Below are 25,149 nucleotides of genomic sequence, written 5' to 3'. Positions count from 1 at the left end.
TCATGCTCAACAACTTCCTCCTCATGTCCAGTCTGAACCTACCAACCTGCAGCTTTGCTCCATTCCCCCCAGTCCTGTCACTCCCTGAGAGCCCCAAAGTCCCTCCCCAGCTTTTTTGTAGACCCCCCCCTTCAGATAGTGGAAGGCCCCAAGGAGGTCACCTTGGAACCTTCTCTTCTCCAGACTGAACATTTCCAACTTTAAGTCCAAAATCTACCATTAAATTTGCAAGACAGAATTGTGTCTCTGTTATTAAGAAAAACCTTCTATGGTCACCTGCTGTAAATGAGACTGGAAAGTGCAGGGAATGAAATTCTTGGATTGATATATATATATATATATATATATATATATAAATAAAGCACAGGTTCTCAGAGCTGAGCACTGAACTAATTATTTTGTGTTGTTAAAGATAAGTGGGTCTGCTTAATTTCCTGCTATGTCTGAGTGGCTGTCCAAGCAGAGCCTGTAAGTCTCTGGTGGCTGGGTACTGCACATCTGAGCAGGAGAAATAAGTGTTTTAAATATCTCAATCTATTTGTTGTGCTTTGTCTGATATTCTTTGTTAAAAGCATTAGTTTGAGATCATTGCTTTCAGGAAAATAAAACCAAAACAAACTTAGAGTGTATTTTATGTGGCTTGTATGTTGGGAGGAAGAAACTTCCCTCCCCCTGGGTAATTGTATTTGCAGCAAACAGAAGAATATCTAATGTATATATATAAAATCTTCTAAGTCTGCTTTGCATCTCAGTTGCCAAGCAGGGTAACCTGTATGATTCTGAGTGGGAAGGAAGACCCAACAAAACAGCTGTTTGGAAATTCAGTTTTTAGGAATTGCTGGTGTCTTTCAGTCCATAATTAAGCTAACTTGAAGTTTGTGTGTTCCTGTGCTCTTTTCCCTGTCCATAAAGGGGAGGTGGGGGGAGATTTTCTAGTCTGTAAGTTACTTTAATGTTTTTTGTTCATTATTCATTTAAATACCTGAAATCCACTTAAAAGATGCTGAGATATAGAATCAGAATCAGTCAGGGTTGGAAGGGACCACAAGGATCATCTCATTGCAAACCCCCTGCCACAGGCAGGGACACCCTACCCTAAATCAGCCTGGCCAGAGCCTCATCCAGCCTGGCCTCAAACACCTCCAGGGATGAGCCCTCAACCACCTCCCTGGGCAGCCCATTCCAGGCTCTCACCACTCTCATGCTCAACAACTTCCTCCTCACATCCAGTCTGAACCTACCCACCTGCAGCTTTGCTCCATTCCCCCCAGTCCTGTCACTCACTCCCTGATATCCTAAAACATCCCTCCCCAGCTTTTTTGTAGGCCCCCTTCAGACACTGGAAGGCCACAAGAAGGTCACCTGGGAGCCTCCTCTTCTCCAGACTGAACAGCCCCGACTATTTCAGTCTGTCCTCACCACAGAGCTGCTCCATCCCTCTGACCATCCTCGTGGCTCCAACATCTCCACATCCTTCTTGCAATGGGGGCTCCAGAATTGGATACAGTACTCCAGGTAGGGTCTCACCAGAGTAGGGTAGAGGAGAGAATCACCTCCCTCGACCTGCTGGCTACACTGATGTCTTATGCTGTAACTTAGAGGTGCTTCCTTTTAAAATAAAAATGCTAGCAACAAGTGTTAAAACATGCTGTATTTTTTCCACTGTCCATTTTTGACCTGCTGTTCATATTTTACAGCATCTCAGATTGTCCTGCATTGAGAGGGACCCTCAAAGGTCATCTTGTCCAATGCCCCGGCTGTTAGCAGGGACACTTCCAACTAGATCAGGATGCCCAGGGTGACATAAAGTCTGATCTTGTATGTCTTTAGGGATGTGGCCTCAACCACATTCCCGGGCAGCTTGGTCACTATCATTGTAAGGATCTGCCTCCTAATGTCTGATCTAAATCTACTCTGCTCCAGTTCAGAGCTACTGCGACTCATCTTAACACTACAAACCCTTCTAAATCATCCTTCCCCAGCTTTTCTGTAGGTCTCCTTCAAATATTGAATGTATCTCTGAGGTCTCCCTGGAGCCTTCTCTTCTCCAGGCTGAACAGCCCCAATTCTTTCACCCTGTTTGCCTGGAGTCGCATTTTTCACTGCCCAGACCTACTGGATAGTTGATTTCCCACAGTGTAACACACCACTTAATGTGGGAGGGATCAAAAAGGTTATTGAAATGATGCTGGATAGTGCAAAATGTACCTAATTTCTGCATTGATGGTTGTTGTTTGGTTGTTGTTTAGTTTTGGGTGGTTTTGCTGGGTGGGTTGCTTTTCTTGTTTGGTCTTGGGGGTGTAGAGTGGTGGTGCAGGCAACAGTGTTTAATTGTTGATTTTAATTAATTGCACTCACTGGGGGTTGAGGCCCCATGCCTGGAGGTGTTTAAAGCCAGGCTGGATGAGGCTCTGGCCAGCCTGCTCTAGGGTAGGGTGTCCCTGGTCATGGCAGAGGGATTGGAACTAGATGATCCTTGTGTTCCCTTCCAACCCTGACTGATTATATGATTCTAATTCTAAGCTGCAGCACAGGAGGTTCCACTTCAACACCAGGGGGAACTTCTTTACGGTAAGGGTCCCAGAGCACTGGCACAGGCTCCCCAGAGAGGTTGTGGAATCTCCTTCCCTGGAGACCTTCAAGGCCTGTCTGGATGCGTTCCTGTGTGACCTGTGTTAGATTGTGTGGTCCTGCTCTGGCAGGGGAGTTGGACTCGATGCTCTCCTTTGGTTCCCTTCCAACCCCCTAATAACCTGTGAGCCTGGGATTTTGTTTAAAATAGCCAATGAAGATGCAGTGTTTGGGATCCTCTGGCCTGCAAAGATGACAGCCATTACTTTGCAAGCCTCAATAAGGCAGAAATTGCCAACGTTCTCCCTTGGCTTTATCAAAGCTCTGCAGGTGCCCTAGAAAGCACAGCTCTAAGGACTGGATGTGCTACTTAAAATGCTGCTTTTTATTCCCCCCCTCAAAACTATTTTGATCTTAAATTAAGGGTGGGTTTTTTTTTTTTGCAGAGGTGAAGTCATACTTTATTTTCTAATGAAAAGCAGATGAGTGACATTTAGAGAAAAGAAAAAAAGGAAGAAAGAAAGGAAAAAGCTGAAGATAGTCAAAGAAAGGACTGAATGAACAAAACCCTGCGGAAGACTTAAAGCAACTCAGCGATTTAAGCCACGAAGGAATGCACATTGTGTATTCACTGCAAAATAGTTTCACTGTCAACATCAACAAGCAAAGCTTATTTTTGGGGTTGTGTTTCTCCTTAACAAATAGATTTATGCTGATCCTGGTGTTTTTATAGAGAAGTTAAGATAAAAAAACCTCACACCCCAGTATTTGTTTCAGAAAGATTTCTGGGATAATTTGAACAATGCAAATTAACAGCTGCTGCAGAGGGATCAAGTCAGGGAATACTACTGAGGGCAGGGAAAAAAAATCTGCCATTGAATATGCTGGTTTTGTTCTTCTGTGGGTGGGTTGATGCTTATTTTTGGCTGTTTTAGCTGAGCTGTTGTCATGGTTTGTACATCTGTTTGTTTGCGTCTTTGCTGTTAATTGTTGTGTGACACTGAAGTTTATGTAGTTACTCACTGTTTATAGATTTTTTTGGCCTGATAGTAAACATTGTGTGGTGAGCTTCTGTAAAAATGCTGCTTCCACTTGGAGGAAGAATTCTCAGAAAGCTTGTGTCGGGTTCGAGGTAGGGTTTTGTTAACATGTTTTGTTGTGGTATGATTTAATGCAGTTGATAATAGCCATGATACTATGTCAGTAGTTGTGACGGTTTGGGTGATACTTGCCTCCCTGCTCTTGTGAAATCACCCAGAGTAGACTAAGCTGTCTGGAAGTTAAGGAGTGAAGCTTTATATTCACAGTTTAGCACAAGATACAAGCAGATAGTTACAATAGTTACAGCTATAGACAGAAATAGACAAGTTAAAGGTAATACAGAAACACAACAGCCCTCCCAGAAACCAGAGTCCCCAGGAGGGGCTCCCAACCACCCTTCCACCTTCTTTCCACCCCTTTACCTTATCCAGAGTTTGCCTTACATGCAAGGTGAAGTTGGAGGCCTTGGCCACGGGGGTTAGAAAGCAGAAGGATTGGTTACAAAGAAAGCAGCCCAGGGAGAAAAGTCCAGGCACCCAGAGACACACACTGACAACTGTTCTTATGCTTATGTTCTTGCTTTTATACATCTCAGCAAGCCTGTGAGTGCAGTAGACATCACCATTAGTCCATGTCCAAGTGGAGTCTCTTAGGGATCAGTCCTGGAATCAGTCTTGTTCAACATCTTTGTGAGTGCCATGGACAGAGGCATTGAGTGCAGCCTCAGCATGTTTGCTGGCAACACCAAGCTGTGTGGTGCAGCAGACAGGCTGGAGGGCAGGGATCCATCCAGAGGGACCTGGACAGGCTGCAGTGGTGGGCACAAGCCAAGCTCATGGGGTTCAACAAGACCAAGTGCAAGGTCTTGCATCTGGGTCAGGGCAGTGCCAAGCACAAATCCACACTGGGCAGTGAGCGACTGGAGAGCAGCCCTGAGGAGAGGGACTTGGGGGTGCTGCTGGATGAGAAGCTCAACAGGAGCCAGCAGTGTGCACTTGCAGGCCAGAAAGCCAAGCAGAGCCAAGGCTGCAGCAGGAGAAGTGTGGGCAGCAGGTGGAGGGAGGTGATTCTCCCCCTCTACTCTGCTCTAGCGAGACCCCACCTTGAGCACTGCATCCAGTTCTGGAGCCCCTGTTATAAGAGGGATGTGGAGATGCTGGAGTGTGTCCAGAGCAGGGCCAGGAGGATGCTCAGAGGGCTGCAGCAGCTCTGCTATGAGGACAGACTGAAAGAGTTGGGGCTGTTCAGTCTGGAGCAGAGGAGGCTCCCAGGTGACCTTCTTGTGGCCTTCCAGTATCTGAAGGGGGCCTACAAAAACGCTGGGGAGGGAGTTATTTAGGATATCAGAGAGTGACAGGACTATGGGGAATGGAGCAAAGCTGGAGGTGGGGAGGAAGTTATTGAGCATGGGAGTGGTGAGAGGCTGGAATGGGTTGCCCAGGGAGGTGGTGGAGGCCCCATGGCTGGAGGTGTTTAAGGCCAGGCTGGATTCTCTAGTGTAGGGTGTCCTTGCCCATGGCAGGGGAGCTGGAACTGTTTGATCCTTGTAGTCCCTTCCAACCCTGACTGATTCTATAATTGTTTCCTTTTCACAGCCTCTAATCTAATTCTTCTCACTAGAATATCCCAGCTAGCCTCAGGCTAGCACAGTAGTTTACAGTGTTGAACATTTGTCTGGACAGATGCATGAGAAGGACCAAATCAACTTTTCTAACAAGACACTCAGTATATTTTTGAGAACTTCTCTGTGATTGTCTCTTGAATTTTCTTTGGCAATAATCTAATTTATTAACATTTTTTTTTCTGTGATGGTTTCTGTGTCCTGGTTGTAATTGCAGAAAGTTTTGTGGCAAGATTGCCTCTCCCCAACAGCTAGTGTGGATGGCTTGTTTGGCATTGATTTTGTCCAGCTCAAGACACCAATCAAAAGTGTGATGATTTGGGTGTTCCCTGCTCCCCCACACTGTGGAAAATCACCCAGACCAGGCTCAGCAGCTCTGGAAATTGAATGAAGATTTATATTTACAGCTAACACAACATACAAGCAGAGAGTTACTCTATTTACAGCTAGATACAGGAATATGCAAGTTAAAAAGTAATACAGAAACACAACAGCCCTCCCAGAAACCTGAGTCCCCAGGAGAGGCTCTCAATCACCCTTTCACCTTCCTCCCATCCCTCTAACTTATCCAATACTTTGCCTTGTGCTCAAGGTAGCTTGGAGGGTTGGCCAGGGGGGTTAGGAAGCAGATGGATTAGTCACACAGACAGCAAGTTGGGTTAGAGAGAGAAGTTGAGCCTCAGAGAGTAACTGTTCTCTATATTTATGTTCTTGTTCTTATACATGTCAGCAAGCCTATGAGTGAAGTAAACATCACCATTGTTTTCACAGCCTGTAATCTAATTCTTCTCACCAAAACATTCTAGCAAGGCTCAAATTAGCTCTGGGTGGCTGCAAAGGGGAAAATTAATTAGTGGGAGATGATACTTTTCCAAAATGAATACTGTGTATTACTGTTGCTATTCAGAACTCTGCCAGCCCCAACCACTAATTTTAATAATATTTAGGTTCTTACACAGACATGGAAACATTCTATGGGTAATATCTACATCTAGTAATAACCAGCAAAATATATAAACATTCATGGAACTGGAAGAGAAGATTCCCGCAGTCAAATGCCGCTTGCCCACTAGATGGACTCAAGGAGCTCTTTCTGCTTATGGCAGAAGGCAGTGGAGAATTTCAAAGAGGCATTTAAGCATTTAGTCACAAATTATTATTATTACCCAACTCACAGGGCCTGGCCACAGTCCAGACAGTGCCCAAATGCTTTCAGGGGACTCTGTCTTGTCAGCCGTGGTACTTGATTCTTCCCAGGCTTCTGGAGAAGAGAGGCAGACAGTCTCTGACCTTGTCTCATGCCTCCTCTGGGTGATCTGTGTATGTCCAGGACTTCTAAGCAGGACTTTGAGGTGTAGAAGCAGGATGTTGTGTGATGTGCAGTCTCAGCACGATGTCACACTGGCCACACAGGCCCATTGTGAGCAGGAACCCAGGGTCTGCTCCTGGTGAGCTCACAACAGTGGAGCTTACCAGCAAACAAAAAGGCAGTGTGCAGTAGCAGCAGGCAATGGCAGAGCAGGGCTGAGCACAGGGGAGCAGGTTGGTTGTCTGTGTACCTCCTTTTATCAATGTGGGCTGAGGTTAATTGTCCTTTGGGCACAGAATTGCCCATCAGGATGGCAGTTAGCCAAAGCTTACCATATCAGGCAAAGTCAAAGGCTTGCTTTTACCCAGATTTGGGAAGAGCAGAAGCCAGGCACTTGTGGCCAGGAGGAGGTTGCTCTCTTCTCTCAGGTGGCCAGCGCCAGAACAAGAGGACACAGCCTCAGGCTGCGCCAGGGGAGATTTAGGCTGGAGGTGAGGAGAAAGTTCTTCCCTGAGAGAGTCATTGGACACTGGAATGGGCTGCCCGGGGAGGTGGTGGAGTCGCCGTCCCTGGAGCTGTTCAAGGCAGGATTGGACGTGGCACTTGGTGCCATGGTCTGGCCTTGAGCTCTGTGGTAAAGGGTTGGACTTGATGATCTATGAGGTCTCTTCCAACCTTGGTGATACTGTGATACTGTGATACCTTGATACCTTGTTTAACCACAGGACCCTGGCCAGGCCAGAGTGCTCAGACTCAGTGGCTCCAGGTTCCTTTGTGTCCATTTCCCACGCTTGCCTCTCTGGTGGAGCAGAAAACATGCCTGGGCAAGGCAGGACATCTATAAGCCTATTTTGAGCCCATCAGGCCTACCATGACAGGGGTTCATGTCATTTCCCACATGTCCGAAGTCCATGCACGAGGGCAATGCTTTGTTCACAGGTGTCACTCAATCACTGACCTCTTTCTAGTCATTAAGCTTTAGAAGGTCCTGTAGATGTGGATAACAAACTGAAGTGGAGCTGGTCCAGTGCCTGTGAAATGCTGAGAGACAGCTTCTACTGGAAAATAACACTGGGCCTTATTCAGCTCTCTGCCAACCACATTACTCAGAGAAAACAGGGTAGAAAAAGAACACAGAATCCCTCAGAAATCAATCCAGATAGCATTGGGTGAGACTTCAGGAAAAAAAAAAGTTTTATTTTCATCTTCTTCTCATTTAGTGCTGAAGCCTCCCTGATGCCACATGATAAGTGCATGGAGGGGCAGGCAGTCTACACCCATGCTGTGGATTTGGAGACCTAGAGGATCAGGGAATGCATATTGTTCCCTTTCCTAGGGAAGTATGTGGCAATGGTTTTGCTGGGCATTTGAAGGTGGATTTCTGAGTCATCCTGGTGGATCTTGGCCACCTTTTGGATCTGCCAGATGAGCCTGGACTCAGGCAGAGGCCATGGCACCTGGGGCCAGGAGCCCAGATGGATAAATACTTAAGCGTTAGAGATGTAAAAACATCATGTGGTGTTCAGTAAACAGCAGGCAGCAGTTTTCTTGGTGCTCAGGTTGCTGAATAATGGAATTTGTTTCGAAGCACAATTTACCCTCAGTCCACAAAGCTGCCAGTCTTAGAAACTGTCAGGCTGGGATTGTGTCTACTTGTCCTAGGTGCTTCTTCCCTAGGTAAGATGGGAAAATGAAAGGTGTTCCTGAAATAAATGGTATGAAATAATACATTCATAAACTTGACACACACCTTTGTCTCCCTGGTGTCCATCTTCTGAGCCATCAACATGAGTCAGGAAGAGAGGGGTTGCCAGTGAAGACTGAAGGAAAAAAGCCTACTTCTTGTCTGTGGTGGTATTACACAGATGAGAACAGGGGATCTAGGAGGAGAGGCTGGGGGTGTGCAGCCTGCAGAAGAGGAGGCTCAGGGCAGAGCTCATTGCTGTATACAACTACCTGAACGGAGGATGTAGCCAGGTGGGGTTGGTGTCTTCTGCCAGGCAACCAGCAACAGAAGAAGGGGACACAGTCTCAAGCTGTGCCAGGGGAGGTCTAGGCTGGATGTTAGGAGGAAGTTGTTGGCAGAGAGAGTGATTGGCATTGGAATGGGCTGCCCAGGGAGGTGGTGGAGTCACCGTCCCTGGAGGTGTTCTAACAAAGCCTGGATGAGGCACTTAGTGCCATAGTCTGGTTGACTGGATAGGGCTGGGTACTAGGTTGGACTGGATGATCTTGGAGGTCTCTTTCAACCTGGTTGAGTCTGTGATTCTATGATTAATAATATTACTGTTTATTCCTTTTGAAGTAACAAGAATTTTTAGCAAGTTCTTGTGCTTGAAGGTGTTGATCAATACCTTTTTCCTTGATTTCAGGCTGAGGAGTCCTGTAAATGCAATGGCTGGAAGAACCCCAACCCACCTCCCACACCACCCCGTGCAGAGGTACAGCAGGCAGCTGCCAGCCTGGCTGAGCCCTGCCGCAGCTGCAGCCACACACTGGGTAAGCTCTCACCTTCCTGTCACACTCCGTGGGCCCACACACAGAAACTGCCACTGTTGTGAGATGGCAGTCACAACACCATGCCAAGAGCAAGAAACAGAGCTTAGGATTGAACATAAATGTCAATAACTTAGATTAAAATATGTCAGAAATATCTTACAGTGAGCCTTGAGGAAATTGAAGTAAGGAGTTACAACTTCTAGGAAGATAGTTGCTCTAAGCTGTGAAACTGCAAAAGCACTACCTAGGCTTCCAGAAAGCCTTTGACACAAAGAGTGTGTCAGCAGTAAGTTCACAGATGACACCAAAATGGGTGGCAGTGCAGATCTGCAGGAGGGTAGGGAGGCTCTACAGAGGGACTTGGATAGATTGCCTCAATGGGGCAGTGTTAATGGGATGAGCTTCAACAAGGCCAAATGCCAGGTCCTGCACTTGGGCCACAACAACCCCAGGTTATGCTACTGGCTTGGGGCAGTGTGGCTGGAGAGCTGCCTGGCAGAAAGTGACCTGGGAGCTGTAATAGACAGAGCTGAATGTGAGCTAGCAGTGTGCTCAGGTGGCAAAGAAAGCCAATGGCATCCTGACTGGGATTAGACATGCTGTGTCCAGCAGGAGCAGGGAGATGATTGTCCCCTTGGACTCTGATCTGGTGAGGCCACACCTCGAGTGTTGTGTTCAATTTTGGGCACTCAATACAAGAGAGATGTGGAGGTGCTGGAGGGAGTGCAGAGGAGGGCAACAAATCTGGGGAAGGGCCTGGAAAATAAATCTTACAAGGAGCAACTGAGGGAGCTGGGGATGGTTAGTGTGAAACAGAGGAGGCTGAGGGCAGACCTCATTGCTGACTACAGCTACGTGAAAGGAGGTTGTGGAGAGGCTGCTGCTGGTCTCTTCTCACAGGTATACTGATAGAACAAGAGGGAATAGCCTCAAGCTGTGACTGGGTGGGTTTGGACTGGACATTAGGAAACATTTTTTCCCAGCAAGAGTGATCAGACATTGGAATGAGCTGCCCAGGGAGGTGGTTGAGTCACCAACCCTGGGTGTGTTCAGAAGTCATTTGGATGTGGTGCTTGGGGATGTGGTTTAAGGATAAACTTTTTTGAGCAGGGATAATGGTTGGACTGGATCCTGAGGGGCTTTTCCAACTGGAATGTTTCTGTAATTCTGTGAAATGTATTTCAGTTTCTATTTTTTTTTCACTTTTATTCTCTCATTACATTATTTGACCTTTTTAGCAGATTTCTTTTCCTTCCTGCCATCTGAGATCTCTGAGTTTGTTTGCAGGGGTAGATTAAAAAATGCATTTTGTCACAGAATCTTTGATAGCTTTAGCCAGGTTAGTTGAACCTTTCATCATGCAGCTTCTCTGTGCTCCTTTTGGTTATGCAGTTAGGGCAGCTTGTGTTACATACCCCTTTCATTCTGGGCCTTTGAAAATAGACAGGATTTGTTTGCTTGTTTTTCAGCTCTTATGTTTGTCAGTTTTTGTCCTTCAGCAGAATTTTAGATGCTGTGCATTTTGTAGGAAAACTCTTCTAAAGGCTGAAGGTGGAGGTTATTCTTCCTCTTCACTGGTCAGGCCACACCTTGAGTACTGTTTTCAGTTCTGGGGCCCTCAGTTCAAGAGAGATGTTGAGGTGCTTGAAAGTATCCAGAGAAGGGCACCAAGGCTGGTGAGGGGCCTGGAACTGGAGAGCAGCCAGGAAGGAAGGGACCTGGGGATGCTGGTAGATAGAAGCTGAAGATGAGGCAGCAGTGTGTCCAGATGGCCAGGAGAGCCTGGCCTGCATCAGGAACAGTGTGGCCAGTAGGACAAGGGAGGTTATTCTGCCCCTGTGCTCAGCACTGCTCAGGCCACACCTTGGTGCTGTGTCCAGTTCTGGGCTCCTCAATTCAAGAGAGATGTTGAGGTGCAGGAAGGTGTCCAGAGAAGGGCAATGAAGCTGATGAGGGGCCTGGAGCACAGCCCTGTGAGGAGAGGCTGAGGGAGCTGGGGGTGTGCAGCCTGCAGAAGAGGAGGCTCAGGGCAGAGCTCATTGCTGTCTACAGCTACCTGAAGGGAGGCTGTAGCCAGGTGGGGTTGGTCTCTTCTGCCAGGCAACAGAAGAAGGGGACACAGTCTCAAGTTGTGCCATACCTGATGTAAAATGATGGGTATTAGGAGTTTTGCCTTTTAGAAGTTACTGTTATCTTCCAAAGGTAATCCTAGACTTTAGTCTTGCTTGATACATCTCAGTCTTCTAGGCAGTGCAGCTTTCAGTGAATTAGCCTATTTGTGTACTAGCTCATCAAGCTTATTTCTGCCTACTTGCCTCGAATTTGTGTTCTGTGTGTGACCCAGCACACTGCTGGGCTTTCCATAGTTGGCTTTTGTTGATGTTTGTTTTAATCCTGAGCAGTGGGGGTGGAGCCATGTTTTGGGTCACTACTATAAAAGTGTACCAATTGGATTTTGTACTGGGAGCATTCACTCTGCACCAGCCTCAAGCCTCAAGATCAGCTATTATGCACTCAGAGGCACTTTTTTCTTTTAGATTTGATTGGTTTCTCCTGTATTACAGGGTGCCTTTCCCAGTTGGTAAACATTTTCAGTCTCAAGTCACACTGGAAACTAGTTAACTAATGTGTTAGTGTGCTGTATACACATTCAGTCACTCTTTTTCTCAGTTGTGCTAGAATGTTTTGGTGAGAAGAACTAGATTACAGGCTATGAAAGAGAAACAAGGGTGATGTCTGCTGCACTCATAGCCTTGCTGAGATGTATAAGAACTAGAGAGTAAATATAGGTAAGGCAGATGCTCTCTGTCCAGGCTGTGGGCTGCATTTCTCTCTCTGATCTAACCTGTCATCTCTCTGATTAATCCACCTGCTTCCTAACCCCCCCGGCTGACCCTCCAGTCTTCCTTGGGCACAAGGCAACGTCTGGGGTAAGGTAGAGAGGGTGGGGGAAGGTGGAAGGGCAGTTGAGAGCCCCTCCTGGGGACTCAGGTTTCTGGGAGGGGAGTTGTGTTTCTGTATTACCTTTTACTTTGTCTATTCCTGTCTATAACTGTATATACTGTAACTATCTGCTTGTCTTTTGTGCCAAGCTGTAAATGTAAAGCTTCATTCAATTTCCAGTGGCTGTGTCTAGTCTGGGTGATTTCCAAAGTGTGGTTGGGGGGGGTGGGTAACACCCAAACCATCACATCAGTACTGTCTTCAGTTCCTGCTGTGCACCTTCACCTAGAGTATTGGGGTATTTCTTGCTCTGCCCGTCCTATATGCGTTAGTAATGGCTGTACGTACACACTGGTTTTGAAGTAGATTTAGACACATTCCTCATTAATCTGTTTTCTCACTGTTCTTAATTGCTGTGCTCAAGCACTTGCTTATTGAGGTTGCACAGCTAAAATAATTAACTTGCTATTTATCAGATCATTACATTGGCATTGCTCTTTCTGATTGTTTTTTTTTCTGAATGCTGTAGCAATCTGTACTTTGTTTACCTCTTTTCTCTCTTTTGTCTCTCTTTTCTCTCTTCTCTCTTTCCTGTCTCCTCTCCTCTCTCTCTCTCCCTCCCTCCCTCCCTCCTCGCTCACTCTCTCTCCCTCCCTTCTCTCGCTCTCTCTCCCTCCCTCCCTCCTCTCGCTCACTTTCTCTCCCTCCCTCCCTTCTCTCACTCTCTCTCTCCCTCTCTCCTTCTTCTCGCTCGCTTTCTCTCCCTCCCTCCTCTCGCTCGCTCTCCCTCCCTCCTTCCCTCCTCTCGCTCGCTCTCCCTCCCTCCTTCCCTCCTCTCGCTTGCTCTCCCTCCCTCCTTCCTCTCGCTCCCTCTCTCCCTCCCTCCCTCCCTCCCTCCCTCCCTCCCTCGCTCCCTCCCTCCTTCCTCTCGCTCCCTCCCTCCTTCCTCTTGCTCCCTCCCTCCCTCCCTCTGTGCCCTCCCTCCCTCCTCGCTCTCCCTCCTCTCTCTCTGCTTTTCTTTTTTAAGTTACTTTTTCTGCAAGCTGCAGCTGAGGAAGGAGGTACCAGTTGGGTGAAGGAGGTACCAGTTGGGCGAAGGAGGTACCAGTTGGGCGAAGGAGGTGAATGGGACTGTAGCTCCAGTCAGTAGCAGCACAGTGTTCATTGTCAGTGGACTAAAGCTTTGATTGTAATAAAAGGTTTACTAATCACCACAAGAATTTGGGAGTGGTCTGTGAACATCTGAAGAAAGATAGCTTGTGGGAAGGATGTACAAACATTAGTGATGCTACATTAAATGATAACCGATAGCAAATACTTGGTATTAATACATTTCTGTTACTTTTGGGTTCACTGCAAGGGCAATAATTCTCTAGTTTAATACAATATTGAAATGCAGGCAGTAAGTAGTCAAGGTAACTCCCACTATTGTTATGGAAACTGCATGGATATGGAAATGGATGTTCTTTTCATGTGTTGTTTGAGTGCATCCATTTCTAATTCAGTGCTCATCTAGGAGGGTGTTTATTACTTTCACAAGATCACAACAGACAGCTGGGAATATCAATCCTTCACATCTAGCTTAGGAACAGAAACAAAATGATTTTCTTCTGCCCAGAATTCTAAACATTTGTCCTTAAGGGAAGCTCGTGGTGACCATCCACATTTCAGTTTCCAGACACTATGTTATAGATGTTCATTTAAGCAAGAGCAATTACTGGCAGCTTTGTAACATTCAGAGCTATGGTGTTCATTTTACCTGCAGCTGTTCAAATGTATAGAATTGAAAGGTGTTGGCAGGTGTCATATCAAACTTACCAAGTTGTCTTTGCTGGGTAGCCAATGGATGTGATTGTTTTCAAGTCAGGTGTTATTTCTGGTGAGAGATCTGGAGCACAGCCCTGTGAAGAAAGGCTGAGGGAGCTGGGGATGTGCAGCCTGGAGAAGAGGAGGCTCAGGGCAGAGCTCATTGCTGTCTACAACTACCTGAAGGGAGGTTGTAGCCAGGTGGGGTTGGTCTCTTCTGCCAAGCAAGCAGCAACAGAACAAGGGGACACAGTCTCAAGTTGTGGCAGGGGAGGTCTAGGCTGGATGTTAGGAGGAAGTTGTTGTCAGAGAGAGTGATTAGCATTGGAATGGGCTGCCCAGGGAGGTGGTGGAGTTGCTGTCCCTGGAGGAGGCAAAGCCTGGATGAGGCACTTAGTGCCATGGTCTGGTTGGTTGTCTAGGGCTGGGTGCTTGGGTGGACTGGATGTATGATCTTGTAGGTCTCTTCCAACCTGGTTGATTCTATGATTCTATGTTTCTCTTCTCACCCCAATAAGAAATTTTCAATATAAATCTGACTGCTTATGAGTCCTAATCACATTGGCATACCTAAGTGTGATGGTTTGGATGTTACCTGCCCCCCAGCTCTTATGGAATCACCCAGGCTAGACTCAGCTGTCTGGAAGTTAAGGAGTGAAGCTTTGTATTCACAGCTTAGCACAAGATACAAGCAGATAGTTACAATAGTTACAGCTATAGACAGAAATAGACAACTTAAAGGTAATACAGAAACACAACAGCCCTCCCAGAAACCATAGTCCCCAGGAGGGGCTCCCAACCACCCTTCCACCTTCTTTCCACTCCTCTACCTTATCCCACAGTTTGCCTTACGTGCAAGGTGAGTTTGGAGGATTGGCAAAGGGGGTTAGAAAGCAGAAGGATTAGTTACACAGAAGCAGCCCAGGGAGAAAAGCACAGGCACCAACTGTGACAGACACACACACTCTGGCTCTCCTGCTCTGTCATGTCTATGTTGTTTTCTTGTTTTCATACATCTCAGCAAGCCTATGATTGGAGTAGACATCACCATCTAATTTTTGTCACTAAAATATTCTAGTTAGCCTCAAACTAGCACACTAAGATTATTACTGAAGCAGCAAAAATTGATAAAATTGTTAAACTACAGGAAAAAAAGCCCTAAACGTTTTTTTTTTTGCTTTTCTTTGAAAGGATATTTGTTTGCCCTTTCACAGGGGAGAATATGCATACCATACACCTTGGCCTCAGTCAGCTAAGAACATTGCTTTTTGTAATGTAAATATCTTCTTTCTGGAAAGTGACATTTTGTTTGAAATTGCCTTCTCTTTTCCTGGAGGCAGATGTTCAAACCATCTTGGAATGAATGTCCTGCTCCACTCTCAGAAACCCTAAGCTTTTCAAAAGTGCAGATGTAGAACTGTGTTTACCTTTGGAGAAGATGAAAGGGAGTTTCGTAGAATCATAGAATGTTAAAAGCTGAAAGGGACCTCAAAAGATCATCTGGCTCACTCCCCCTGCCAGAGCAGCATTGCCTAGAGCAGATCACACTGGACTCATCCAGGTGCTTCTTGAATATCTCCAGAGAGGGAGACTCCACAACCCCCCTGGGCAATCTGTTCCAGTGCTCTGTCACCCTCACAGGGAAAAAACTCTTCCTCAGGTTGGCATGGAACATCAGCTTCACCCATTGCCCCTTGTCCTGTGTTGAAAGATGCTTTATTTGTATACTTCTGAACAAGCACATATAATCTGCAAAGTCTTTGTTAATGTAGTGTGTCTTGGCTTTAGTGATATGAAAGTAAGGGGCTTAGCTAATAACATCCAGCTTAAAAGGCTGTTTACAGTGCTGAAATATTTGGTTTTTACTCTTCACAAATTGAGGTGCTACATACATCAACATCTGGATTATGAAATTTATGGCAGTTAAAGATTTATTTCCTTTAGTCATGAATCTTTGTCTTAAAGCATAGCTCTTGGATGGAAATGTGTGTAGTTATGTATGTATTGTAACACATTAACATGGACAAGACTTGTGCAGTGTGTCTAAAGTGGTAATAGTTTCCAACTGGGTCTCATTTCTCTGCTGTGAGATTTACCACCCAGTGGTATGGGACTGCCTTTACAGATTACTCCAATGTGGCTCATACTTCATTTGCTGCTCATAGGACTTTTCATTTAAATAGGTTGTTATAGGATCAGAGCTTTTGCCATTTCAAGTTAATTTGAGATATCCTGGAGAATGATAGAATCATAGAATTAACCAGGTTGGAAGAGACCTCCAAGATCATCTACACCAACATAGCACCCAGCCCTATCCAGTCACCCAGACCATGGCACTAAGTGTCTCATCCAGGCTTTGCTTCAACACCTCCAGGGACAGTGACTCCACCACCTCCCTGGGCAGCCCATTCCAATGCCAATCACTCTCTCTGCCAACAACTTCCTCCTAACATCCAGCCTAGACCTCCCCCAGCACAGCTTGAGACTGTGTCCCCTTGTTCTGTTGCTGGTTGCCTGGCAGAAGAGCCCAACCCCACCTGGCTACAGCCTCCCTTCAGGTAGTAGTAGACAGCAATGAGGTCTGCCCTGAGCCTCCTCTTCTGCAGGCTGCACACCCCCAGCTCCCTCAGCCTCTCCTCACAGGGCTGTGCTCCAAGCCCCTCACCAGCTTCTTGGGCTTCTACTTGGGCTGTTGGTCCTTTCAGTTAGCCTTTACAGGTTTGGTTTTTATTTTGTTTAGCTGCTCATGTTTCTCACCTGGAGAATGTGTCCGAAGAAGAAATGAATAGGCTTCTGGGCATTGTACTGGACGTGGAGTATCTGTTCACCTGTGTACACAAAGAAGAAGATGCAGACACCAAGCAAGTTTATTTCTACCTGTTCAAAGTAAGCTGAGCTTGTATGGTATCTTTTCACTCTCTCACATATAAGTTATCTTCACTGCTCCTCGTGCATGTATTTACTGTATCTGTTGAGACTTCTTTTTAATCCAGCATGATGCTCTAACTATGGCCTGCATGTTCTGCTTCTTGTTGTGTACTGTGTCTTACTCCTAAAGTCATCCAAGTGATTGAGGAACTAACTTTGAGTCCCATCTATAAACATCTCTATATCCCATGTTGCTCTAACTGTGGCCTGCATGTTCTGCTTCTTGTTGTGTGCTATGTCTTACTCCTAAAGTCATCCAAGTGATTGAGGAACTAACTTTGAGTCCCATCTCTAAACATCTCTATATCCCATGTTGCTCTAACTATGGCCTGCATGTTCTGCTTCTTGTTGTGTGCTATGTCTTACTCCTAAAGTCATCCAAGTGATTGAGGAACTAACTTTGAGTCCCATCTATAAACTGTGCAACCTGCAAGCCTTTCCCTCTTCACTTACCCATTGGGAGAAGTCAGTTTGCATAAATGCTAACTGAGCTGCCTCTGTTTGCTCAGAGGAGCCTCTTACATGCATTTCACAGCAGTGGGTTCACTGGGAACTTCAGTAGCTGTAAGTTTACATGCCTAAAAAAGTGGATACACAGCCTGAAGTGTGCTTGAAGTGCATTGTGCACCTAAGACTTCCATCGACCTTACGTATGCAAATATGCTAATTAAAACAAATTGTGTGTACTTTTAACAGCTTTTGAGGAAGTGCATTTTACAGATGGGAAAACCTGTAGTAGAAGGCTCGTTGGAAAGTCCACCATTTGAGAAACCTAGCATTGAGCAGGTAAACAGTCAAAATGTGGGTTTGGTGGATGTGGGCGTTTGCTTTTCATTTGGTGGGGAGCGAGTTTGCTTGGTTTGGAGGTTTGGTTTGGGGGTTTGGTGTGGGGTTTATTATCTTGGTTTTTGTAAGCATAGGCACTGGTTTTGAAAACATGGAAGCATGATGTTTTAGGGAGTTTGCAGATGCTTTTGTCTATTACTTAGGACAAAGTAGGGTACTGTTGAAGATTTCTTTCATGTCGGTACAGTAGTTGTATTATTTGACTTCTCTGATCACTCATCTTATGCTTTAATGAGTGACTTTTTTGTGGGTTTAGAGAATGAACTTAGAATACTGCTTCAGTGTGTAGCAGTTCTAATCTTTGTTTGTTTCAAGTGATGAAAAATGCTGCTGAAGTTTTGAAATCCAATATTAAAATGACTGTTAATCACTGAAAATGTTACAGTCTGTTTCAGTCAGATCACAGCCTTCTCTTTCAGTGGGTACACAACGGAAAACAAAGCCAAAGTCAAAGAATAACTGAGACTTTTGTAGCTCTCAATGCATAAAGAGCATCTAAAAGCATCACATTTTGGTTAAGCCAGCTTCTGAGAATGCAGGTTTGGTACACAAGAGGGTCCATTAGGTCCAGTGAGACTGGGCAGAGGCTCACACACCTCACTGCAGCAGGACCTCAGTGTTTTCCCATCAGATGCTGCATGGACACTCTACTTTTAAAAAGGATATTTTAAATGTGAGGACTATTAGGTGTAGTAATTTATTTTCTTGCAGCTCCCATATCTTATAACTTAGGAAAAGTGAAACACTTTATTGATAAATTTCTGAGAACTCTTCTCCTTAAATTCTCCTTTAGTTTGAAAACAAATGAAGGGTAAGTTTATGGCAGGGAGTTGGAACTAGATGATCTTTGAGGTCCCTTCCAGCCTAAACCATTCTATGATTCTGTGTAAACTCCATATGCTCCTAGTCCCTAAAAATATACTATTAACAAGGTTTTGTACAATATAATTCTTACCACTGTTTAATTTGATTTAGAAAGTAAAGCATAGAGATGAAAGGGTAATTCTTGTTATAGTTACTTTTGAAATCACTTTTGTTTAAAATAGACTGGTGTTTTAGTTCTGGTTTTAGCAGTCCAACAGCTCAACATTTGCTAAGCAGCACTGTTAAAATTGATCCATAATGCATATGAATTGCAACACTTTTAGTCACATATTTAAACTGTCTTTTCCCTCTCTCTCCCTCCAAAGTAGACAGTATACACAGTGTAATGAGGGGATATACTCATAGAATCAGGCAGGTTGGAAGAGACCTCCAAGCTCCTCCAGTCCAACCTAGCACCCAGCCCTGGCCAATCAACCAGACCATGGCACTAAGTGCCTCAGCCAGGATTTTCTTCAACACCTCCAGGGATGGCAACTCCACCACCTCCCTGGGCAGCCCATTCCAATGCCAATCACTCTCTCTGCCAACAACTTCCTCCTAACATCCAGCACTGGTTAGGCTGCCCCTTGAGTGCTGTGTTCAGTTCTGGGCTTCTCAATTCAAGAGAGATGTTGAGGTAATGGAACGAATCCCCTCTCTTGCCCTGCTGGCCATGCTGCTCTTGCTGCAGCCTGTATAGACATTGTCTCAGTTCTAGTTTAAGTTTCCCAGAGACTCAAATATAGGTAATAGAACCAAAACCAATTTATAGAATGCCTTTTCCTCTTCCCCCCTTTTCTTCCAAAGAAAGGGAATTAGATGTAGAGAGGAAAATGGAAAACACGCCCAAATAAAACCTCACTTCAATTTGGAGGTTAAAAGAGAAAACTTTAACAATAAATAAAAGATATTTGAGGTAGGGGAGTTACAAAGAGATATAGGGAAGGGCAAATAAGATAACTATATATATATATATATATATATATATATATATATATATATATATATATATGTTAGGAGGAAGTTGTTGGCAGAGAGAGTGATTGGCATTGGAATGGGCTGCCCAGGGAGGTGGTGGAGTCACCGTGCCTGGAGGTGTTGAAGCAAAGCCTGGATGAGGCACTTAGTGCCATGGTCTAGTTGACTGGATAGGGCTGGGTGCTAGGTTGGCCTGGATGATGTTGGAGGTCTCTTCCAACCTGGCTGTTTCTATGATGTACTTGTGAAATACTGTCATTTGTTGAGGAAATCATCTGATGTGTAGACACAAACTTAACTAAAAGTCCACAAGCCGTAATGTACTCTTGAAAAGCAGCTTGAGAAGTTTATAAGTGATATTTAATTTACAGAGGAAATAAATCATGCAGTATGGTTATCAGAAAATTGTTCATATGTGAGCATATAGAATAAAACCTATTCCATCTTTCTCTTTCCTGTTTTGTTTTTCATTGAGAAGCAAGGAAAAAAGTAGTCTTTTCCTTTTCTCCCTTTAAGTCAGTTTGTGGAGGTGGATACAATAAAAACACCTGAATGTACCTGCTGCTGTACTGGAACCAGTTCATGGCAGCTACAAGACTAACTAAAAGAGTATTTAGTGGTCTCTGGTGTTTGCTTTGTTTCCCATGTAATGCAAGTTCAGAGTTAACAAACATACAAGAGCTACAGGAGTTGGAGCTCTTCAGCCTGGAAAGAGAAGGCTTCGAGGAGACCTTGGAGTGGCCTTCCAGTTTCTGAAGGGGCCCTACAGGAAGGCTGGGGAGAGACTACTGACAAGGTCTTGTAATGACAGGACAAGGGGGAATGGGTTTAAAGTGGCAGAGGGGAAATTCAAAGTGGATGTTAGGAAAGGGCTGTTTGCAGTGAGGGCGGTGAGACACTGGCACAGGTTGCCCAGGGAGGTTGTGGAGCACAGAATCACCCAATGTGATCAAAGATCACAATCTGTGATTCTGTGCTCCACAGCCTCCCTGGAGGTGTTGAAGGCCAGGTTGGATGACGCCTTGAGCAGCCTGTTGTAGTGGGAGGTGTCCCTGCCTATGGTGGAAGGTTGGAACTGGCTGAGCTTTGTGGTCCCTTCCAACCTAAACCATTCTATGATTCCATGAAATGAGGAACATCTGGGAACACTCATGCAAACTATTTTGGCTAACTAATTTGTGATGGTTTGGGGGTTACCCCGCCCCCCCACACTTTTGAATTTGCCCCAGCTAACTCAGACGGACCCTGGGAATATAGGTGAAGCAATTTATTTACAGCTAGCAGAATTTACAAGCAGCTATTTACAATATATACAGTTATATACAATTATATACAGAAATATACAAAGGATAAACAATACAAAAGCACAACTCCCCTCCCAGAAACCTGAGTCCCCAGGAGGGGCTCTCAAACCACCCCAACACCTCCCCCCGGCCCTCTCAACCTTACCCCAGTTCTCAGGAAGAAAAGAGGTGCAGCCAAGAGGTTAGGGAGCAAGGTTAGTAGGAGCAGGGTTAATGAGATGTGACCAGGTCTAAGGCAAAAGCAAGAGTGAGAGACAAAATGGAGAATGTTTACTTCTTCTTCCCAGAGTTCTCAGCGTGACTGTGAGAGAAGTTGACATCAATTGTTTTTCATTTCACTGCCCGTTATCTAGTTCTTGTACCAAAACATTCCAGCTTGCTTCAAACTAGCACATAATTAAACATCTTCTCTGTTTTAAGGGTGTGAATAATTTTGTGCAGTACAAATTTAGCCATTTACCCTCCAAGGAAAGGCAAACCATAGTGGAACTGGCTAAAATGTTTCTGAACCGCATTAACTACTGGCACCTGGAGACACCTTCTCAGCGAAGACTAAGATCACCCAATGATGACATTGCAGGATATAAAGTGAATTATACCAGGTAATGCTGCTTTTGCTTCTTACAACCTGTGCTGACAAACATGGCAAGTGCACACTTCAGGAATGCACTACCTTTACTTGCATGCTGTAGGGGCACATTGTCAGTTTGTCAGCCTTAGATGCCATTATACCAAAACCTGAGGATTTTAGTGAGACTACCTCAGAGTTTAACACTCATCCTTGTGTTTTGAGAGCTGTGCCAAGCCAAGAACACTGAATAGAGGTGGCAGGTATCTGTATCTAACAATGCTTTTGCATGATCTGTGTTTGCAGAATTGCTTTCAGTCTTCTTAAGATATTAACTTCATATAAGATCCTTATTTCATGTACTAAAAAATTGGGTTATTTCTTATTCAACCATAAAAAAAAGAGAGAACATTAAATATGGTAAAGCATTACAGTTTGAAACCAAATGATGAAAGATCTTAAATGCTAAAATGCTTTTGTGTTTGAACGCTAAATAGGGAATAGCTATTATTAGACACTTCTAAATGCTAGTTCTTGTTATGACATTTTAATGTGTTGTCAGAATTCAAAGGAATAACTTAGTCACTGAGGGAAGAAGAGATGGAACAAAAAGCCAGATCTCTCTTAATTTTGCTTTACTTGTGGAATAGTGCCATGCCCTTTCCAGTTAGCAGAGTGAGACAGCAGTTAAGGATACTGCTGGTGCAGGCAGCAGTCACTCTGCTGTATGTGAGCAAAGACAGCCAGCAACTCTGTCAGCAGATCTGGTTTTTCCAGTGTGATGGTTTGGGAGTTACCTGCCCCCCAGCTCTTATGAAATCACCCAGACTAGACTCAGCCAGCTGGAAGTTAAGGAATGAAGCTTTATATTCACAGCTTAGCACAATACACAGGCAGATAGTTACAAAGACATACAGCTATACACAGAAATATACAAGGTAAAGGTAATACAGAAGCACAACAACCCCCCCAGAAACCAGAGTCCCCAGCAGGGGCTCCCAACCACCCTTCCACCTTCTTTCCACCCCTCTTCCTTATCCCAGAGTTTGCCTTATGTGCAAGGTGAGCTTGGAGGATCGGCCAGGGGTGTTAGAAAGCAGAAGGATTAGTTACACAGACAGCAGGTTAGAGAGAAAAGCACAGGCACCAACTGCACTCAGGGAGCAACTGTGTTATTTATGTTTATGTTCTTCTTCTTACACATCTCAGCAAGCCTCTGAGTGCAGCAAACTTCACCATTGTTCCTTTTTCATACCTATCATCTAATTCCTCTCACTAAAATATCCCAGCTAGGCTCAAACTGGCACACCCAGAACCACAGAGGAATAATTTTCCTGGTTGAGGATGAGCACCACCTTCTGCTCACTTTCCTAGTGGCATTTGCCCTGGCAAACCTCAGCTCCATGAAGGAGAACAGCAAACCCTGGTGTGAGCTGAGGTGGTGGCCCCTCAGTTCAAGAGAGACATTGAGATGCTGGAAGGTGTCCAGAGAAGGGTGATGAACCTGGTGAGGGGCCTGGAGCACAAACCCTATGAGGAGAGGCTGAGTGAGCTGGGGTTGTTTAGCCTGGAGCAGAGGAGGCTCAGGGGTGACCTCATTGCTGTCTACAACTACCTGAAGGGAGGCTGTAGCCAGGTGGGGTTGGTCTCTTCTCCCAGGCAAACAGCAACAGAACAAGGGGGCAGAGTCTCAAGCTGTGCAGGGGAAAGTCTAGGCTGGATGTTAGGAGGAAGTTGTTCACAGAGAGAGTGATTGGAATGGGCTGCCCAGAGAGATGGTGGAGTCTCTTCCAACCTGATTGATTCTATGATTCTATGTTTCTATATGATTCTGTTGAGACAGTTGCACTGTGCCTGTGTCTGACCAGGATGCTCTCATGTGGCCTGTCATCTCAGATGACTATTGACAGTCCATGGTGCTCCTAAGACCATGGCTGTTGGGTCTTTGACCTCTGTTCGTTTGTGATAGAGGTATTATGTAGCCCTAATTAGGTGTACTTTGTGAATTCTTGCAGTCATCAACTTCATTTGGAAACCAAATCATTTGAGTGAAACTGATTTTTCACCCACATTCCTGTGTTTGTAGAGGTGTGCTTCATCAGCCAACAGCAGGGAGTGGAGGTCTGTGAACACCTGTGTCTTGCAACTGTTTTGCAGCTCTTGTGTTTGCAGATTAAGTCTCAAGGGTTTGGGGCAGCATTTTGAGACCTGCTGCACTTTGGGGTTGCGTGAAAAAACCCATGTGGTATCCAGCACTGTCTGTTTGCATCCAGTACTGAACATTTTGTTTTCCTTCTTGAAACTTTCATAATCATTGTGATCTGATACAGGTACAGAGATACCAAAATCTTGTTTATTAAATTAACAGATATTGCAACCTACACGGTCACTGTACTCCTGAGTTACTTCTCTGGTACCATGGTCTCTCTTCCAAGAGGACTAATACAACATGTTAAGAGTCTCATAGGTACTTTTTGAGCTTAAAACTTGTGGAGTGAATTTTTGCTAAATGAAAGAGTGATATCAGAGTGTAGTGGGGAAAAGTCAGCTGGTGGGAGAACAGAGTGCTAGTTAGGAAGAAGTTCTTTACAGTGAGGGTGGTGAGCACTGGAACAGGTTGCCCAGGGAGGTTGTGGCTGCTTCCTCCCTGAAGGTGTTTGAGGCAAGGTTGGATGAAGCTTGAGTGACCTGGTGTAGGGGGAGGTGTCCCTGCTTATGGCAGGGAGTTGGAACTGGATGATCCTTGAGATGCCTTCCAACTTAAACCATTCTATGATTCAATTCAAGTTGTGTTGGAATTGAGCTAAAGTGTCACTCATTGTATGTCTATGTGAGGAAATGTGGAAGACTTAAAGATGTGAGGAAATGTAGAAGACTAAAAGGGGAAAATGAGGGCATGGAGGCAGTCATTAGCAAGTTTGCAGATGACACCAAGCTGGGGGCAGATGTGACTGAGTTGGAGGGCAGAAGGGCTCTGCAGCGGGACCTTGACCGCCTGGACAGATGGGCAGAGTCCAATGGGATGGCTTCAATAGCTCCAAGTGCAGGGTGCTGCACTTTGGCCACAACAACCCCATGCAGAGATACAGGCTGGGGTCGGAGTGGCTGGAGAGCAGCCAGACAGAGAGGGATCTGGGGGTGCTGATTGATACCTGCCTGAACATGAGCCAGCAGTGTGCCCAGGTGGCCAAGAGAGCCAGTGGCATCCTGGCCTGCATCAGGAATGGTGTGGTCAGCAGGAGCAGGGAGGTCATTCTGCCCCTGTACTCTGCACTGGTTAGACCACACCTTGAGTGCTGTGTTCAGTTCTGGGCCCCCCAGTTTAGGAGGGACATTGAGATGCTTGAGCGTGTCCAGAGAAGGGTGATGAGGCTGGGGAGAGGCCTTGAGCACAGCCCTATGAGGAGAGGCTGAGGGAGCTGGGATTGGTTAGCCTGGAGAAGAGGAGGCTCAGGGGTGACCTTATTGCTGTCTACAACTACCTGAGGGGTGGTTGTGGCCAGGAGGAGGTTGCTCTCTTCTCTCAGGTGGCCAGCACCAGAACGAGAGGACACAGCCTCAGGCTGCACCAGGGGAGATTTAGGCTGGAGGTGAGGAGAAAGTTCTTCCCTGAGAGAGTCATTGGACACTGGAATGGGCTGCCCGGGGAGGTGGTGGAGTCGCCGTCCCTGGAGCTGTTCAAGGCAGGACTGGACGTGGCACTTGGTGCCATGGTCTGGCCTTGAGCTCTGTGGTAAAGGGTTGGACTTGATGATCTGTGAGGTCTCTTCCAACCCTGATAATACTGTGTGATACTGTTTGATGAACCAGGCTAAGGCTATTTTGAGTTGTGAGCAGGAGACTTGAAAAGATGGATGAACAAGCTGTGGAG

At 45.6% G+C, this 25,149-nt stretch overlaps 1 protein-coding gene across 1 annotated transcript in view; it reads left to right on the top strand.

Annotated features, from left to right (window-relative positions):
- The window catches only part of KAT2B (lysine acetyltransferase 2B), a 69,051-nt gene that overhangs the window by 4,838 nt on the left and 39,064 nt on the right, over positions 1–25,149 (top strand). The window contains exons 2-5 of the mRNA XM_064167208.1: positions 8,915–9,041; positions 16,531–16,676; positions 17,415–17,504; positions 21,131–21,312. Coding sequence (XP_064023278.1) covers positions 8,915–9,041; positions 16,531–16,676; positions 17,415–17,504; positions 21,131–21,312 — 545 coding nt within the window. The remainder of the gene's footprint in view (positions 1–8,914; positions 9,042–16,530; positions 16,677–17,414; positions 17,505–21,130; positions 21,313–25,149) is intronic.

The sequence above is a fragment of the Pogoniulus pusillus genome, chromosome 28, assembly GCF_015220805.1.
Source record: "Pogoniulus pusillus isolate bPogPus1 chromosome 28, bPogPus1.pri, whole genome shotgun sequence".
In the NCBI taxonomy this organism is placed as follows: domain Eukaryota; kingdom Metazoa; phylum Chordata; class Aves; order Piciformes; family Lybiidae; genus Pogoniulus; species Pogoniulus pusillus.
Note: the sequence above shows the minus strand (reverse complement) of the source record. Positions and strands in the feature narration are given on the sequence as shown.